General features: G+C 39.6%; 1 protein-coding gene and 1 pseudogene across 2 annotated transcripts; one reads left to right on the top strand and one right to left on the bottom strand.

The window, feature by feature from the left end:
- On the top strand, window positions 1–11,170 carry BUB3 (BUB3 mitotic checkpoint protein). Of its 2 annotated transcripts, none has more exons than XM_055246383.2 (8): window positions 1–239; window positions 668–862; window positions 1,408–1,477; window positions 3,477–3,628; window positions 6,191–6,349; window positions 8,037–8,214; window positions 8,413–8,629; window positions 9,620–11,170. In XM_055246383.2, exons 2-8 carry the CDS (start codon window positions 668–670, stop codon window positions 9,633–9,635), a joined length of 987 nt encoding a protein of 328 aa, XP_055102358.1. In that variant the 5' UTR covers window positions 1–239; the 3' UTR covers window positions 9,636–11,170. The 2 variants fall into 2 exon arrangements, with proteins under 2 accessions (XP_055102358.1, XP_055102367.1); XM_055246392.2 differs by having other exon boundaries at window positions 9–239; window positions 10,849–11,170.
- A 6,020-nt stretch (window positions 11,171–17,190) lies between these two features.
- On the bottom strand, window positions 17,191–17,571 carry LOC129462544 (small ribosomal subunit protein eS26-like; annotated as a pseudogene).
- Window positions 17,572–19,062: the final 1,491 nt, after the last annotated feature.

Below are 19,062 nucleotides of genomic sequence, written 5' to 3'. Positions count from 1 at the left end.
TTTCCCTTTGAGCCGGAACAGGATGACTGGATTGACCGATGCTGGGCAGCTGAGCGGACCAATCGGCCGCCTAGACTGAGACGTTGGCGTTTGAAATCAGCCAATGGCAGGTCTACACTGGAGCTTCCTCTCCGCCTCCTTCGCCTAGCCTGCGAGCGCTCTGAGGGAAGCAGGGCAGCAACGAGGCGGCAGCAGGGAGCGGCGAGTAGTGGAAACGTTGCTTCTGAGGGGAGCCCAAGGTAGGGAGGCGAGGCGACGGTGTGCGGGAGCGGACTCTCCAGGGACTTCCCGGGTCCGCAACTGGCAGGGCCGTTCGGTTCGCAGGGGATCCCGTTTTTATTGTTTTCCCTTTATTTTTAGGAGTGCCCGGGGCGACGGGACCCGGGAGAGGGGAAAGGGAACAGTCTGGGGTCCGGGCATCGCTGCGGGCCGGGCTGGGTTTAGGGGGACGGCGGTGCGGGCTGGGCCGGTTTGAGCGCGGCGGGGGCCGGATGATGGGGCCAGTCCCGACCTTGGCGGGCGAGTGCTCGGCGCAGGCGCAAGCGCAGAGACTCCTCGCGGTCGTCCTCTCGGCCCCTCCCTCTGGGGTCCCCCACTGCCAGGCTATCAGTGCGCAGCCCCAGCCCGCGGGACCCTTGGGGACTCTGACTGGGCGCCTGTTCTGCAGATGACCGGTTCTAACGAGTTCAAGCTGAACCAGCCACCTGAGGATGGCATCTCCTCGGTGAAGTTCAGCCCCAACACCTCCCAGTTCCTGCTTGTCTCCTCCTGGGACACGTCCGTGCGTCTCTACGATGTGCCGGCCAACTCCATGCGGCTCAAGTACCAGCACACCGGCGCCGTCCTGGACTGCGCCTTCTACGTAGGTGCCCTCCCGCCCCGCTCCTGCCCTCTTACTGTGTTAACGATTCTCCACGTTAGGAGCGTTTCTTTTCCAGTGTTGGGTAGAGGCGTCTGTCGGTGGGGTTATTTGGACAGTTTTTTAGCTTTTCAGGAGCACCTGCCTTGAACCGGTACCGTTTTGGTTTGGGGGCATGCAGACATTGGAAACTCCGTCTCCTCTTTCTATTACAGGCTTGTGGAGTAACTCTAAACTTTCTGAAAATAGGATCATTATATTTGCAACAATACCGTTTTGGCTGCCGTGTTGAAAGGAGCCGTTTAGGGGAAATGTATGTTCACCCTCAGCTAGCGTGTTGGCTAAGATAAAGCAGCCCTCCTTTAATTTCCAGACACAGGAGTTTAGTGACCACTTGCTTTTCTTATGCTGTTTTTTGGTTTGTTTACCATGAATAGTTGAGCCCAGTGCATATCCCGAGCATAAACTGAACACTTGCTTGTAGAAATAAGAATGTTGAAACCTTTTCAAAAGTTCTAGTTTTTAAATGGTTCAAAACTATTTTATAGGATCCAACGCATGCCTGGAGTGGAGGACTAGATCATCAATTGAAAATGCATGATTTGAACACTGATCAAGGTAATGTGACCATATCTTTACCAGTTTGTTTTCTTGGCTAGTGTTCTAAAGTATAAATGTTTATGTAGGAAGAGTAGTTCCTAAATTGCTTAGTTACGAAGTTGCTTAAGTACAGGTGGCTTGAATTTAGGATTTTTTTATTTAAATAATAACCATTAAGTTACTGATTACAGAATATTATGCATGTATTTTTGCAGTACAGCCAGTTATGGTCACCATTGTCAGTGTTTACATAAATTGACACTTAAGTATTTGGCCTTTATTTTGTCCTTAGAAGTGGGCTGGATCCCAGACTGGCCAGCGTTTCATTAGGATTTTCCACTACAATGCTAATGTTTTGAGAGTTCAGTTTTCAGAAGCTAAAGGTAGATTTAAAACCTGACAAAAAATAGGCAATCGTGTCTATATTAATTGTGTTTGTTATAGTTATTTAGCAAAGTATGTTTCAGTTGCATTTTTTGAATGAGTAGCTAGATGATACATTTCCTTTCAGTTAAGTAATTTCTTAGAGCTCCAGATATGAAATGACTTACTCAAATTTTTTTGGTGACATTGGGACAGTGTAGAGATTGGACTGGAACCCAAATGCATAGAGCTGTCTAGCTGAGCATTTGTTTGCATGTGTATTCATCAGACATAGATATCCTAAGGAGATAGGAGGGTACAGAGATATGACTAGATAGAAGATGAGTTGAGCAATGGGAGAATGGATGGAGGATGGCCACATTTTGTCAAAAAACTAAGCGCCCAATTAGAAGAGGCTTTTGCATGAAAGCTACTTTCTTCTGTAACTTATACTGCAGGTATTTGGTTTTGTTTGCCAGTAGCTTATCCTGCGTAGTAAGTAAGCTTGTAGGTCTAGGTTCTATTTGTTCAGAAACTTGTAGGGGTAGGGAGAAACACTGAAAAGCAAACTTCTTGATTTTCAGTGTTACATAGAGAGAATTAGCTGTTTATTCTGTGACACTGCCAAACTTCATGAAATCCTTTCTTTTTCTTTCTTTTTCTTTCTTTTTTTTTTTTTTTTTTTTTTTTGAGATGGAGTCTCACTCTGTTGACCAGGCTGGAGTGCAGTGGTGTGATCTTGGCTCATCACAGCCTCCGCCTCCCGCATTCAGGCAATTCTGTCTTAGCCTCCCGAGTAGCTGGGACTGCAGGCATGCACCACCATGCTCGGCTAATTTTTGTATTTTTTAGTAGAGGCAGGGTTTCACTATGTTGGCCAGGATGGTCTTGAACTCCTGATCTTGTGATCCTCCCACCTTGGCCTCCCAAAGTGCTGGGACTAATCTTACTGTTTGCAGGTCAGGACCATATATTGTTCATTCCTATATCCTTAGCAGTTGGCACAGATTCTGGTACACAGTAGATGTTAGTTGAAGGAATAAATGACATAGCGAGAAGTTTCAAATTGAAAAGAAAGAAAATGTCTATTGAAAATTTGAACCACAGTGGAACCAAGTGGAGTAATGAGAGGACTTCACTCCCAGTTATCATAACCCTTTAGCCATGTAAATAAGTTTCTTAGCAGCATTGGCCTAATGTTCAACATAAATGTTGTTGATCCAGAAGACCAGAGTTCTCCATTCATTTGTTCATTCAACAGACATTTCTTGAGCACTTAGCCTGTACCAGACCTTGCACTAGATACGGGCAGAGATCACAGAGTTAAACGCAGTTCCTGATAGGAAATCTAGAATCAAGTGAGGAAGATAACAGATATGCCACTATGTTAATGTAATCTAAAATTCAAGACAGCCTTTGGTATGTGCCATACTAGTGAGTCATGTGAAGTGTGCGCTGTAAGGTGAACAGAGAGGAATGGATAACTTTGTAGTCATGGAGAGATTTTTCTGTCTGTAGACATTTCCATGGGGTTGGATGAGGTAAATTCATTACAGTTGAATGAATGTTTCTTTTAATTGTTTATTTTAGGAATCTTTAGTAAAGGTAGTAAGCTAGATGTTGGGGATTCCCCCCCCTTTTTTTTTCCCTATAGAAAATCTTGTTGGGACCCATGATGCCCCTATCAGATGTGTTGAATACTGTCCAGAAGTGAATGTGATGGTCACTGGAAGTTGGGATCAGACAGTTAAACTGTGGGATCCCAGAACTCCTTGTAATGCCGGGACCTTCTCTCAGCCTGAAAAGGTAGGCTCTTTATATTCATTGCAGGAGTTGATGGTTTTGGGATGATTTTTGTCCTGATGCATGATTGTTGACTATGCTTGTTGAATTTAAAGGTGAAAAGTCAACATAGGGAGAAAAAAAAGTTGACAGTCGGTTTTATAAATCCAACTACATAGAAATGCTTTAATGCAAAAGAAAATTAACTTTGGGATTTTGGGCCAACTTTTATTTGTCAGTTGTTATATTTGCTTCCATGTATTGTTAATGCTTTAAATCGCAGAATTGAGAAGCAACTCACTGCCTTTTCAGAGAAGTCATTTAGCAGACTGTTCGATTGTCTTAAATTGATGCTGCATCCCAAACCAGAAAATTGGATGGAGCATCACTTACTTTCATTTGTTATCTGAGGTTTCTTTTGAGTTGACTGTTGAGAGGGCAAAATGGGTTATCATTTCAAGTTCAGTGAGAAAGGTGTTTTATGTTCTCTGGCTTCTATTGTTTGTATATTTATTTTTTAATACTGACAGATGTAGTTTCAAGGCTCCTTAGCGAACAAAGCTTTTTAAAACCAAAACTTTGTGTATTATTCTAACCTTTTGATCTGTATGATAAAAGGGTAATTGAGCATTCCTTCTGTATCCTCATCAGCCTTTATCAGGTGGTAGTTAATTTTAAAGATTGATTGTTTAAGCAGTTTAAAGGTATCCTTCACTTGAGTGTGTTTCCTCAGCGTAAATATACTATTCAATTCCTGTTAGCCTTCATTATATACAATAGTGCATCCAAAGAGCCATTATTTTTGTCACATCACAGCCGAATCTACTCCTGGCAAGACCTTTGTTCAGAATAAAATAATTGCATTGTTTCTAGTTTTGATTTATGGTTGTATGTAACATGTTAAGAACTGTGATAAATTGCTGACAGAATATCATATAATGGACAGCCACACTGAATCAAGCTGCTTATTGGTTCAGCAAGGTTCATTATGTCACTTTTTTTAATACTTTCTTTGATAAATGTATATACCTTGTCAGTAGCATGACAGTGGTTTCACTTGATTTATGATCAGTGGGGATAGAAAGCACTGTTAGAAGCTTGTGTGTCACCTATATAGTAAAGATTTAAGATAAAATTCCCAGTATGATTGTACCATTATAAATCGATCTTTTTCTGAATTCTCTATTTTTAAAGTTTGGTACTTTATACATCTTAGATTAATTTTCATTTTACTGCAAACATTTTGTTTTCTGAGTAAGCTATGATAAATCTTAACATTTCTCACATTTAAATCTGCTTATGTTAAACCTATTGTTTTGAATCTTAATTTTAATTCCTTATTTTTCCCTTGGTCACATTAATTGTTGAATTTTAAGGCCAGATTCTAGAGAGGGGTGGGACATGGCGTTGTTAAAGCTAACTTGGTTCTTCTTCAGCTGATGGTATGTGGTTAACATACTAGTGATTATTAACATATGGCTTAAGTATTGAATGCTGAAGAGACATCTTTCCTTGCCATGGGGCCTCTACGTTTTTTATGGCAGTTCTTCAGGTTTGAAAATGCTAAGTCAGATTAGAGTTTCTTATTAATTGAAAATAATAGAGCACAGTTGTGAATCGCAAGTCTAGATTTTTTAAAAGTGACTGAACATGATCAGGGGAATTTTTTTTTGCCACCTTTTTAATGAATTAGCTACCTCTGTTTTGTTTCCGAGTAACATTATATTTGCAAATAAACCACTAAATGTTTGCTTGTAGGAAATTCTATGGTTTATTATAAAGGAATTTTTGTGGAAAGTTTAATATTGAAGAAAGACATTATGAGGGGAAAAATAGGGGATACACTACTTTTAAAAATTTTCCCTAATGTTGAACTTCTATCTTGAATGTGTAGTATTACGTCAGGGCACAAGAATTGCTTTGTCATATGTCAGACCACTATCTTGTGTTTTAAGTTTGAGTTTGTATGCCACCAAAGGCTACTAAACATCTCTCATTAGTGGTGGCTCCCTCACCCTTCCTAGAAAGGCCTATTTATTCCATGTAACAACTGGGGAAAAAAAAATCAAGATTTTTAGAGTTGCAAAATGAAATATTCTAAAAGGTGGTTGTAGAAAAATAATTTTGAAAATGATTGTTTTATGAAAAGCCAGAAACCCATTAAACTCTACCTTGAATTATTTTATGGCTCTATTATCTCATTTTTGAATTTTTTTTTACACTTTTATGTTGTCTCTAAATGAAACATGAAGGCTGAGAAAAATAGTTTAATTTGTTTTAGTAATGGAGAGAATTAAGACTTCAAAAGCTCCTTTACAGAATTACTTAGAATGTACATTATATGATGCTTGGTGAAGTAGGAAGAGCATCGTGGGTTTGCTATTTTGTGTGAATTACTTGGTTTGAATAATTGCAGTATCTAAAATTGGTTTGAATACTTGTAGTATCTAAAATTGTTACCTGTGATTGGGGAATTCAGTCAGCTAATTTTTTATGGTCTTATGATCACATGGACTTTATTTTGGGGCAAAATGCCATTTTCGGGCAAGAAGGTGATTTTTAGCAAGTTTTGATCTTTTTTAAAAGGTATATACCCTCTCAGTGTCTGGAGATCGGCTGATTGTGGGAACAGCAGGCCGCAGAGTGTTGGTGTGGGACTTACGGAACATGGGTTACGTGCAGCAGCGCAGGGAGTCCAGCCTGAAATACCAGACTCGCTGCATACGAGCGTTTCCAAACAAGCAGGTACTGAACTATACCTCCTCTTCTTTCTGGAATTTGAAAATAATATGATCTTATATTATAATGATTTGGCCACTAGCCCCTAAAGCCTTCTTTTTTTTTTTTTCAGTAGTGATTTAGAATTTGCTCTTAGGTGTATTCTTCCTTGATATTTTTGACAGCCATGTGTTTAAAGGAAGTGCGTTAACCCCCATTTTAGAGACGACCTTGATGTTCAGAGAGACCAAGTAATCTGCTCAGGAAGTGGTTTGAGTAGAGGAAGTCTTCTGATCTTTTGTTGATCCTGGTCCAGGATGCTTCATAGGTATACAGTAATCAAAGAGGGCTTTGCAGATATTTCAGTTTACAAAATGCTGAATTAAAATTTATATCTGGATTTTAAGCTTATGGAATTTGCTGTTTTCTTTTTGCCTTTTTGTAACCCTGATGCTTATAGAGTTCTTTCCCCAGTTTGATGATAGAACTTTGATAGTTTTTTTTTTTTTTTTTCCTTAAACTCAACTGAGGTTAGAGAGGCAGGGCCCCTCTTATGGCTGACTCTTGATGTACAGGGTGGGTCACCTTCCATCATCACTAAATGATATTAGCCTGTTTATTAGTGAGCTCCCTCCTCTCTCAAGTCCTTAAAGTTCTAAGAGGAGATGGTGGTGTGGTCAGGTGCAATAGGAATTTTGCAAGAGGAAAGGTCATTAAAAGCAAAAGGTGTCTCTGGTATCTTATGGCTGTCCTTTGATGGTTGTAGAACTTGAAGCAGGTATGTTATTCTCTTCGCTTTTTAACCTGCAAAGGCCAGTACCTCAAATGGTGATCACAGTTCCTTTTTTTAGGAAATTGTAAGTTTCCATTGAAGATAAAGAATTGCAGTTATGTGAAACTTTAGAGATTTAAATATGTGATTAAAATATGCTTACATTGTGAACATTATTTTAATGCCATTATATCTAATATTTTCTATAGGATTATTTCTACTTTGTAATGGAAGTTAAAAAGTAGGATTTTACTGACTTATTTATTTCTTCATAAACAGTTTTTGGGAATAAATCTTTTTCATACCTTGAAGGATTAAAAAATCATAGATTTCATATTTGGTGTGTTATCTCTTATTTTTTAAGATATTGTCATTTCAATGAAAGATGAAAAAACATTTGAAATTGTAAACCACTTTTGAATGTCCCTGAAAGTCTTTGTGCAAACCTGACTTGCTGTATTAAATGCAAGAAGTAGCATGACTGAGATGGAAGACTGGTGTTCTGGTTGATTTGGATTATTGATGCCCCCAATGAAGGAAACAGAATTCTTAACAGTTGTTCGTGATGAAGAGGCACAGAACATAGAAGAATATATTTTAACTGAGGGAACACATTTGAGTCTGCTGGGCAGGACAACAGGACAACAAATAAGCGACACTGAAACACTTTAAAATTTTGTTTAGGTTTGATGAAATTACTAGACATTTTTTATTGTAATGTGCAAGGCCCTGGTACCTGTGAGGAAAGCACGTGATGACAGTCTTATTTTCTTTTTAAAGTCGTCATAACTATGTTAGTACAGCCTAAACACTTCATTAAGGCCCGCTGTACTTCTCATTTCTGAAATAGTCACTCTTTAGTGTGGGTTGAATTTGGGAATTAGCACCTTGTTTTTGGAAGCTGGAATTTACTATTTTTTTCCTCTGGTTCTCTCTTGGCAGGGTTATGTATTAAGCTCTATTGAAGGCCGAGTGGCAGTTGAGTATTTGGACCCAAGCCCTGAGGTACAGAAGAAGAAGTATGCCTTCAAATGTCACAGACTAAAAGAAAATAATATTGAGCAGATTTACCCAGTCAATGCCATTTCTTTTCACAATATCCACAATACATTTGCCACAGGTAAAGTATGGCATGCTGACCTATATTTAATTATTATATTATTTGGTGCTTGCTTTTTATGGTATTTAGTGAAAAAAAATCTGTACAGTGCTTTAGGGAAATGTAACTTCTGTGACCTTAAAAATTAACTGTTAAGAGAATGGTTATTTCTGTATCTGGCGTTAAGAACCATTTTAACTGTTTTGAAATTACTTCCAGGTGGCTCTGATGGCTTTGTAAATATTTGGGACCCATTTAACAAAAAGCGACTGTGCCAATTCCATCGGTACCCCACGAGCATCGCATCACTTGCCTTCAGTAATGATGGGACTACGCTTGCAATAGCATCATCATATATGTATGAAATGGATGACACAGAACATCCTGAAGATGGTATCTTCATTCGCCAAGTGACAGATGCAGAAACAAAACCCAAGTGAGTATGCTTCACCTGTATTTGAGCCTTTTCTTGCATTCAACCCAGGATTTATTAATTTTTCTAAATTCATGAATAGCATTGTTGATGCCTGCTCGATATTACAGCTGACTGTAGGGTTGGAGTTGATGTTATCATGTTCTCCCAAGCTTTCAATATCCGTAGGTTGATAGACGTCTGATGGATAAAATTGTGCCTAGTTGTTTTGTAGAGAAGAATGTCAAACTCTCATTCTTCTTGAATAGGCTCTATTATTTGAATCTCTGGAGTTATTACCAGCTCATTGCTTCAAAATTAAGTTGAAGAATTCAAGAATAATTTATTTTAGTAAATTCTATTTAAGATGTTTAAGAATTTGAACTGCCAAAAATCTTTCCTCTCCACAGAGGTTGTTTCTTTAATATTAACACAAAGTAAGTGACCTTCAGGTCTTACTGGAAACCCAGAGTAATATGGCCTTGCCTGGAATTGCAAATTTCCTTAGTTTTGAAATTTTCGTAGATGTCTTTGGTTCTTGGTTGTAACTGTTGACTGAGAAGAGCCATTTACATTTTTTGATACCAACAGGGCAAAGCTTTTTACTTAATTACCTCCACTAGGCTTAAGGGAAATCTGATACTTCAGCATGTGTTAAACTATAAAATACGTACCCCAAGTATCTGCCCAGTTCCCTGTCCCCTCTCCCCAGGCCCTTAAAGGAAGTTCTCGATACATGTTTGTAGAATAACTGAATGTTTTCAGGATTCCTTTACTTTGCTGAGTTAAAATGGGTATGGTACCCTTGTTGATTGGTTGAGCCCCTGAGAGGGGGCAGGATATTAAATATTCCATATCAGATATGCTTTTACAGGTTTGACTTTAGAAAAGTCTTAGCATGTGAAGCCTGTTGGATAAAGGGCTGTGTTTGCATTTAATCTGTCACTTTTGTATCTCCTGTCCTGGCTGGCCATTTTGATCTCATGCTGTTCTTTTTTTCTTTTGAACTTGTAGGTCACCATGTACTTGACAAGATTTCATTTACTTAAGTGCCATGTTGATGATAATAAAACAATTCGTACTCCCCAATGGTGGATTTATTACTATTAAAGAAACCAGGGAAAATATTAATTTTAATATTATAACAACCTGAAAATAATGGAAAAGAGGTTTTTGAATTTTTTTTTTTTTAAATAAACACCTTCTTAAGTGCATGAGATGGTTTGATGGTTTGCTGCATTAAAGGTATTTGGGCAAACAAAATTGGAGGGCAAGTGACTGCAGTTTTGAGAATCAGTTTTGACCTTGATGATTTTTTGTTTCCACTGTGGAAATAAATGTTTGTAAATAAATGTAATAAAAATCCCTTTGCATTCTTTCTGGACCTTAAATGGTAGAGGAAAAGGCTCGTGAGCCATTTGTTTCTTTTGCTGGTTATAGTTGCTAATTCTAAAGCTGCTTCAGACTGCTTCATGAGGAGGTTAATCTACAATTAAACAATATTTCCTCTTGGCCGTCCATTATTTTCTGAAGCAGATGGTTCATCATTTCCTGGGCTGTTAAACAAAGCGAGGTTAAGGTTAGACTCTTGGGAATCAGCTAGTTTTCAATCTTATTAGGGTGCAGAAGGAAAACTAATAAGAAAACCTCCTAATATCATTTTGTGACTGTAAACAATTATTTATTAGCAAACAATTGATCCCAGAAGGGCAAATTGTTTGAGTCAGTAATGAGCTGAGAAAAGACAGAGCATATCTGTGTATTTGGAAAAATAATTGTAACGTAATTGCAGTGCATTTAGACAGGCATCTATTTGGACCTGTTTCTATCTCTAAATGAATTTTTGGAAACATTAATGAGGTTTACATATTTCTCTGACATTTATATAGTTCTCATGTCCATTTCAGTTGACCAGCCGCTGGTGATTAAGGTTAAAAAGAAAAAAATTATAGTGAGAATGAGATTCATTTCAATGTAATGCACTAAAGCAGAACACGAACTTAGCTTGGCCTATTCTAGGTAGTTCCAAATAGTATTTTTGTTGTCAAACTTTAAAATTTATATTAATTTGCAAATACATGTCTCTGAATAGGACTTGGACCTTTCCTGAGATTTATTTTATCCGTGATGTATTTTTTTAAAAATTCTTTTGATACAGAGAAGGGTCTTTTTTTTTAAGAATTTCAGTGAAAACTTGGTGTAAGTCTGAACCCATCTTTTGAAATGTATTTTCTTCATTGCAGGTCCACCTAATCATCCTGTGAAAGTGGTTTCTCTATGGAAAGCTTTGTTTGCTTCCTACAAATACATGCTTATTCCTTAAGGGATGTGTTAGAGTTACTGTGGATTTCTCTGTTTTCTGTCTTACAAGAAACTTGTCTATGTACCTTAATACTTTGTTTAGGATGAGGAGTCTTTGTGTCCCTGTACAGTAGTCTGAAGTATTCCCCCTCTGTCCCCTAGTAAGCCCAGTTGCTGTATCTGAACAGTTTGAGCTCTTTTTGTAATATACTCTAAACCTGTTATTTCTGTGCTGTCTAATAAAGGAGATTCAGAACCCTTGAATGTTGGATGTTTTTGAATGTTGGTAATTAATATAATTTACTTAAAAAGGCTTGTGTAAGGTAAAACTCATCATCACAGGCATGTTGGGGGATGACATTTTACCTTTAAGTCCCCTCTCCCTTGTTTAATTGTCTCCTCTGATGTGTGTTGGGGATTCAGTCCTGCATAAAGTGATTTGTTGGAGTTCAGCCATTTCCCTCATGCCCCCTTGTGCCCTCTCGGTGGATCAGCAGGGCCTTTGAGCCAAGTGTGCAGCTTCACTCAGGATGGGCAGAGACTATGTGGCAGCCTCTGGGGACCTTTTGGCTCAGTGCTCTCCTACTAGTGCTGGTGCAGTAGTGCTTAGGGAGCTTGTACATCCCCGTGTTGATGTAGTCATAGTCCACACAGAGCCAAATAACAGACCCTTCTGTACTTAGCCATCAAATACTAAATCACAGTGAAGCTCTTGGGATGGTAAATAATGTAATAGCCAGGGACTGATGGTATTAGTTCTTTAGTGTGATTATGTGCTTCTAAAAGTCCCTAACCACTTGGTTGAGGACAGACCATAAGTTTAAAACATTGTATAAGTGAAAGAATTAATATAGTATTGTTATAGGTAACCAAATTAATGTTGTGGACTTGTTTTTGAGGTGGTGAGGAGGGCTTATTTTGTGGTTCCATCTGGATGTCCTCTTGTCTCTGGAAATCAAATGTGTCTCCCTGCCATCTCTACGTACCCCGTAACCAGCTCTCCACAATTTACTTGTTGATGGTTATAGCTACCTTTTCCCCAAATTACCCAGGTGTAGTTACCTTGGCCTTCTCATTGGTTTCCCTTACCCACATTCTTTAAGTGTCTCTTCTGTTTATCTTTTCTTCCTACTGCTACCATCCCAGGGCCTTCTGGGTGAATGTGGCAGCCTCCAGTTTCTGCCTTAAGTCCTCCATCTAGTAGAGCAGTGACTTTTGAACCTTGTAGTTGTGACCCAAGTAAGAAATACATTTTGAACTACAGTTCAGAACACAGAGATCAGTATATTATACATGACAGAAGGATCCTGAAACATGACTTGCCCTTCTTGCATGCGACGTATCTGGTGCATGCGTGCATTTTTTTCTTTGCTTTTCAAGAAATCCTGGTTATGGCACCTTGAATTGATTTTACAACAAATGCCTGTCACCTGTAATTTGCAAAAACTGCTCGATTAGATTCTAAAAAATTTCTAAAAGATTTTTAAAAAATGTATTCTTACGTGATACTTGGAATCCTCCACTGCTTCCTGTTGCTCATAGTCACCCTTCAGTGATTTCATAAGGAGGTGTGCTGCTTCCCAAGCTTCCAGATCATCAGGAAGGGGCCGCAGACTGTAAGGTGCTCTCAGAAGATGGGACTAACCTTCGTTGGGAATATAAATCAGCGGATGGGATGGGAATATAAATAAGCAGATGAGATGGGAAGTGACAGCAATATCTGGTTCTGAGTTCTGTTGTGTAAAAACTTAAAGGTATATTAGCAGGTTAGCCTTTGTTCTGTGGGAGATCCAGGCCTTGTTAGAAGGACCAAAGCCAGAATGCCCAGTTTAGCCTTAGCATTCAAACCCTTCGTTGTTTTTCCTCCATTATCTGTTAAACTCCTGCTTTGCCAAAGGTATTTTCTATACCCTGATAACACTAGCTTCCTTCCCTCAGTGGGGACTCAATGCACATTAGCCTACTGAGAGCTTAGATGACTACAACGAATCCTGGTAAATTTGTTTAACTCAGTTTTCCCCAAATTCATTTGAGCCGGTTCTACTTTTTCTGGTCTTGTTCCTACAATCATTTTACCTTTTACCACTCCCCCAGAAAACACTGGGGTTCTTCTCTTACTCTGAGAGCCAGGTTACTTTCTTCACTATCACTCCGACGCTTGTGTTGATTCCCAAATCTCAGTCTGCCCAGGGTCATTCTCTTTCTGAATTGCTCTTTCAGGATTTAATTTGAATCCTGAAAAGTCCTGTTCAAGACCCCCTTTTCCATGAAGGCCTTCTTGTTGCAGCTTACAAATAAGTGTGCCCTTTCTCAAAACACGTATGAAACACCTCCTGCTTGTATACCTTTAGCAGTAGTTACTCATATTGCCTGGCATTTAAACATTACTGTATGCGTACATCTTGCTTTCCTACTTAAAGCCAGAGCAGGACCACATCTTTTTGTATGCTCTGGCACATGACTATTGGACCACTTTGATATTGTTGAATTATATAGACTTCTTTTAAAATAATTTGAAATACAATTTTGGAGTATAGACATCTTGTCCAGTGCACTAGACAGGTGACCTTTGGCTTTGTTCATTAAGCATTTAGTAAGTGTCTTAGAAGTGATATGTTTACTGCAGAAAAATTCGGATAGCATGCAAAAAATGAAACATACTATCACAATCCTATGATATAACTTAAAAATCTCTTTCCAGCTTCATGGAGGTATTTGATGAAAATTATATATATTTAAGGTATACAATGATGTTTTGATACATGTATACATTGTGAAATGATGATTACCACAATGAGGTTACTAAACATCTCCATCACCTTGTTAAATTGAGTTAAACAGATTTACAAGTTGACAAATTACGTTTACAAATTTATGTAATTTTCTTATGTGGTGAGAATACTTATGATATAATCTCGGCAAATTTCAAGTATATAATTCATTATTACTAAGATAGCCACCACACTGTATGTCAGGGCTCCAGAACTTACTCATCTCATAGGAGGTAGCTACTTTTAACTTTTTGGTGTATATCCATCCTTTAGGATTTTCTGTATATTTCTCTAACAGTAAAAGTTTTTGTTAGCTACATCATGTGAAGTGCCTGGGTAGACAAATTTAAAGATGTTATTTGGGATGGTGTGACTTGTACAAGCCACACAGCCTGCATGGTGTCCACTTTGAGGGGGATGCCCGTAGCTATACTTAGAAGTCATCCCCTAGAGCAAGCTTGTCCAATTTGTTGTCCATGGGCCACATGCTGCCCAGGATGGCTTTGAAGGTGGCTCAAAACAAATTCATAAACTTTTGTAAAACATGAGATTTTTTGCGATTTTTTTTTTTTTTTCGAGACACAGTCTTGTTCTGTCGCCCAGGCTGGAGTGCAAGTGGCACGATCTCCATTCATTGCAAGCTCCGCCTCTCAGGTTCAAGCAATTCTCCTGCCTCAGCTACCCGAGTAGCTGGGATTACAGGCACCCGCCATCACGCCCGGCTAATTTTTGTATTTTTTTTAGTAGCAACAGGGTTTCACCATGTTGGCCAGGTTGGTCTTGAATTCCTGACCTCAGGTAATCTGCCCTCCTTGGTCTCCCAAAGTGCTGGGATTATAGGCACGAGCCACTGCGCCCAGCTGTTGACTTTTTTTTTTTTTTTTTGTAAGCTCATCAGCTATTGTTAGTGTATTTTATGTGTAGCTCAAGACAATTCTTCCAGTGTGGACCAGGACAGCCAAAAGATTGGACACCCCTGCCCTAGAGCATCTGACGCCTGAATACAAAAGAGCCTGTGGCTATGACTAACAGGATTCTGGCCATGAGGAATTCTGTGACATGGAGGGAAAATGGCAACTTCAAATGTGCACCCCCAGGTATCATGTGGGCAGGTGCTCCATGTGGCTGGTGATAGTTGTGAGTGAGCCTTGCACGGGCTTTCCCTCTATCGGCTGTTCCAGAGCGAGAGACTGCAGGTGTCTGCTTATGTACCTATGGCTAAGATGCGCCTGAGCAAGTGGGGGCCAGTTAGTATACATAATTTTTACAAAATTTGCATCATATTACATAAATATCTTGCTTCATGTACTTAATATGAAATTTTGCCCATGATTTATTTTTTACCTTATTTTTAAGGGCCACCTAGTTAGTATTTGATTATTTGAGCAACTATTTAGTGCCTGTGATGTGCCAGCCACTGCTAGGATCTGGGGCTCAAAACACTGTGACAGACGCTGTGATACCACAACGTGGCCACATTTTGTTTTCAAGACTTTGGCCAACTTTTGGTCCTCACAGCCACTGCCCTGGTAATAAGGGACTTAGTTAAGTTTGGTGACTGCTTGAAGTCTGAGATCACCAAAGTGGCTAATGCAGGCACTGTGACAATCTGGGCCCTAGGAAAAGCAGTGTGGGCAGAAATTCCCTGTTCGAGAGCCTTCTGGTTATACTTTAAAAAGAAGGGAGCCTAGCATCTTGTCAAATCTTTGAGCCCACTCACTCAGAAGGCCTGTCACTCATCCAGAATTGAATCTGCTGGTTTAACGGGTCAGGCAGTGTGATTTGACAGCGTGAATCTTAGAGTCCAGCCTTTGAACCTGGCTTCGAATCCTGACTTTACTGCTTATTCAGGGGGCCACTAGCTAAGTTAATTTGTGAGCCTGGGCAACATGGCGAAACCCATCTCTACAAAAGATACAAAAATTAACTGGATGTGGTGGTGCGTGCCTGTAGTTCATAGCTACTGTGGAGGCTGAGGTGGGAGGATAACCTGAGCCCGGGAGGTTGAGGTTGCAGGGAGCTGAAGTTGCACCACTGCACTCCAGCCTAGGTGACAGAGTGAGACCTTGTCTTAATCTAAAAAATAAAATTTCTGAGCCTTATTTTCCTCACCTGTAAAATGAAGAGAATATCTAGCTCATGGAGTTAGGAACAAGTATGTTAAATATTTATCAGAGTGTGCCTGACACAGTGAGTAGAAAATATCTGCTCTCTTTGGATGAAAAATATTTAACACTTCACTCTCAGATATAATTATTAGCTGACTTTTTAGATTCTTTTTTCTGTTACATGATGTAGTTCTCAGATATCTACGGGATTTCTAGTTCTTAAATATGCCAGTATTTTTTTTCTGTTAAAATATTTATAAACTATTTCAAACATTCAGAAAAACTCAGGATCATACCCATAAACCCACTGTCTAGATTTTAAAATGTTCAATGTTTTTCCGTATTTTATATCTTCATTTTAAAATAAAGTTTTGCACATTTTTGAAGCCTCATTTGTACCCCTCCCTTGCCACATTTCCATTTTCCACTTTTCTTCAGTGTTGTACCCATTTATGCTTTTTTTGCTTATGTAGTATCCATGTAAAATACGGGCTTTGTATTTTTGCAAGTTTGTATAAATGGTAACTGGTAACCTTTTCTATCCCAGAATAAGCCCACCCCTATTGAACATCAAGTTTGGTTAATAAGATGTAGGAAAGGGAAAGGGACAAAGCTACAGTCCATCACTGACCGGGAAACAACTTAGCAGCAGCAAGGTTGGGCAGGGGAGTGGCGGAGCTGAGCGCCCCCTCCTTTGAGGTCAGCCACCATTTTTGTAATGGAATGGCAGTTGTCTCTGACTTGGTGAAAACTGCATAATCTAACAGAAATTGTTCTTTTCCTCAGAAAACTATGTGAGCGTGTTAGTATTCAATAGATCAGGTGGATTAAAAACAACATCTGTGTTGACATCTGAGGACCAAACACAGCGCTAGTTTCATAGTTCTCTCCTTTGACTTCCCCACTTCAGCCTTTGAAATGTCTCTGGGTAGCCCTTCTTTCACTTGGGAAAGTACTGATTTATGCTATTAAGACTAGTTACAGCAGGTTCCTTTCAGAATGGCACCTGGCTATGTTGCCTTTGGAACTAGCACTAAGAGAAATGAAAGAAAGCTGCTGTACCGGTGGCGGCAAATACCAATTGCACCATTGAGTACAAAGGCACTTTCCCCTTGATCAGGGTGTGTTGTAACGGTGCTTTCATTTTCGAAGGATGCCCATGGAACTTGTCCTGGGGTGGTTGTAGGGCATTTAGTTGGGAATCATTTTGTGTCCTGATGAAAAAAAATCGGGAGATAAAAACTAGGCTGTACTGTGATTTATAGAGGGCTGTAATTGGGAGAACATGATGTGAGTTGGCCAGCCCATTTAATATAACTCATGATTTAACAACTTGTCTTCAGACTTATTTTATTTATTTGTTTATTTTTTAAGTACAATTTCCATTTTATTTTTCTCCAGAGAATAGTCTGTCTTCAGTCTTCAAGGACTCAGCTCCTTACATGGGCTTTGGTGGGGGAGCTGGGGCAGCACCCTCAGGTCGAAATTGGGGTGGGGGTGTGCAGCCCTTGTGGGCTTCATGAGATGGATTCCTGACTACTTTGCTGTGAATTGCACAACTCACACAGTAATGTAGCTTCACATACAGCTTAGGAAGCACATAGGCATCGAAGACGCTCGGTTCAGAAATGTCCCTGACTGCTGCGGCCTCCACTATGTTTCAAATGACGAATTTCTTAATGGCCTTGTCCTTGGGCACACATCGGGCACAGTTAGTGCAGTGAATAGGCTGCACGTGGCCATGGCCCTTTTTGGCACGACCGTTGTTCCTTCTTTTCTTTGTCATCTTGGAGGCACGGACCGGAGAGACTTCAGACTTATTTTAAATGAAAAGCAATTGGTTTTATTTTGTTCCTTAAACACACCACTGGTATGACTTTCCAAATCACCTGACTTGAATAGAAAAAAGGAAAATGAAATGCTTTACTGAGCTTTATTTTAGCAGGTGTCAGATTTCAGTAATTGAAGGTTCATTTCCAATGGTTTACTTCGTTAACTAATTTCCCAAGAAATATTCTTTCACCTCTGACCATACTAGCCAACTCTGTGCAGTTAACACAAACCTGAAGAAGCCATACAAATTATACCTTCTGGTCTCAGAAGCACCTAAGTTTGCTTTTGCAATGTTGTAACGAAGTACCTTTCATCCCCTTTATAGGACTCCGTTATAGGCTATTGCAGTAATTTAAAACCTATGTACCTAGACTCCTGACCTTGTTATAACATCACTTTATAATTCTCAAAATACTTGGCTCTTGAAGATTTTCTTAGCACCAGCCATGTATTCTTAAAGAGCCCAGACAATTTGTCTTCAGTGGTATATTACCCTTCTCAGCTGCTAAGACCTAACATTCTTATTGAATTGTCTGACAGAAAATCCTTCGGTTCCTTCATCATTTCACAGGCTAACATGGCATTCAGTTATTAGCATTCTCCACGTAAAGAAATACCCTCGCACGGAATAGTAGCAATGTATGCCTTCATCAAGCTTTGTATACAGAAGCAACTCTCTTGCTGGGTTCACTGTTAGTTCATCAAAATTGCTGGTGGTATGGAGAAACACAGCTTTCCATATGTGACTCTAGCATAAAGGTGATAATGGAAATGGAGGACAGGTATACCAATAAGCTTCTCAACACAATACCTTTTGTTGCTCCTGTTCATCAGGTGAACATTGACCTCAGTTGCTAGTAGAAGTCTAGAACGGGCTTTATTCATTGAGAGCTTGTTACTTGGTAGCTTGGCTTTCTGGTCACTTTAGTTATACTAATAGAATATATATTGTTAATTGTGTACTGTTAGAATGTGGACTTCACCTTTGCTTTGCTTAGCTTTGCAATAGGACATACTATCGCAAAACATCCCATACTTGTGTTGCCATCCATTACCCAGGGTTTTGCTTTTGTTTATTTATTTATTTTTTTTTTGAGACGGAGTCTTGCTCTGTCACCCAGGCTGGAGTGCAGTGGCATGATCTCGGCTCACTGCAAGCTCCACCTCCTGGGTTCATGCCATTCTCCTGCCTCAGCCTCCCGAGTAGCTAGGACTACAGGTGCCTGCCACCATGCCCGGCTAACTTTTGCATTTTTAGTAGAGACGGGGTTTCACCATGTTAGCCAGGCTGATCTCGATCTGATCTCGTGATCTGCCCACCTCGGCCTCCCAAAGTGCTGGGATTATAGGCATGAGCCACCGTGCCCGGCCCAGGGTTTTGCTTTTGACTCAACTCTAAAGCTATTGAAAAGTTAGATCAGTTGCATTTATTTGGACTCCATTG

The sequence above is a fragment of the Symphalangus syndactylus genome, chromosome 2 (assembly GCF_028878055.3).
Source record: "Symphalangus syndactylus isolate Jambi chromosome 2, NHGRI_mSymSyn1-v2.1_pri, whole genome shotgun sequence".
Classification (NCBI taxonomy): Eukaryota; Metazoa; Chordata; class Mammalia; order Primates; family Hylobatidae; genus Symphalangus; species Symphalangus syndactylus.
Note: the sequence above shows the minus strand (reverse complement) of the source record. Positions and strands in the feature narration are given on the sequence as shown.

Excerpts from the sequence above, each read along its gene's own strand:
- BUB3 (XM_055246383.2), top strand. The coding sequence starts at position 668 with ATGACCGGTTCTAACGAGTTCAAGCTGAACCAGCCACCTGAGGATGGC. Across the intron at positions 6,350-8,036 it reads GAGCGTTTCCAAACAAGCAG|GGTTATGTATTAAGCTCTAT; the intron begins GTACTGAACTAT and ends CTCTCTTGGCAG. Across the intron at positions 8,215-8,412 it reads CCACAATACATTTGCCACAG|GTGGCTCTGATGGCTTTGTA; the intron begins GTAAAGTATGGC and ends AATTACTTCCAG.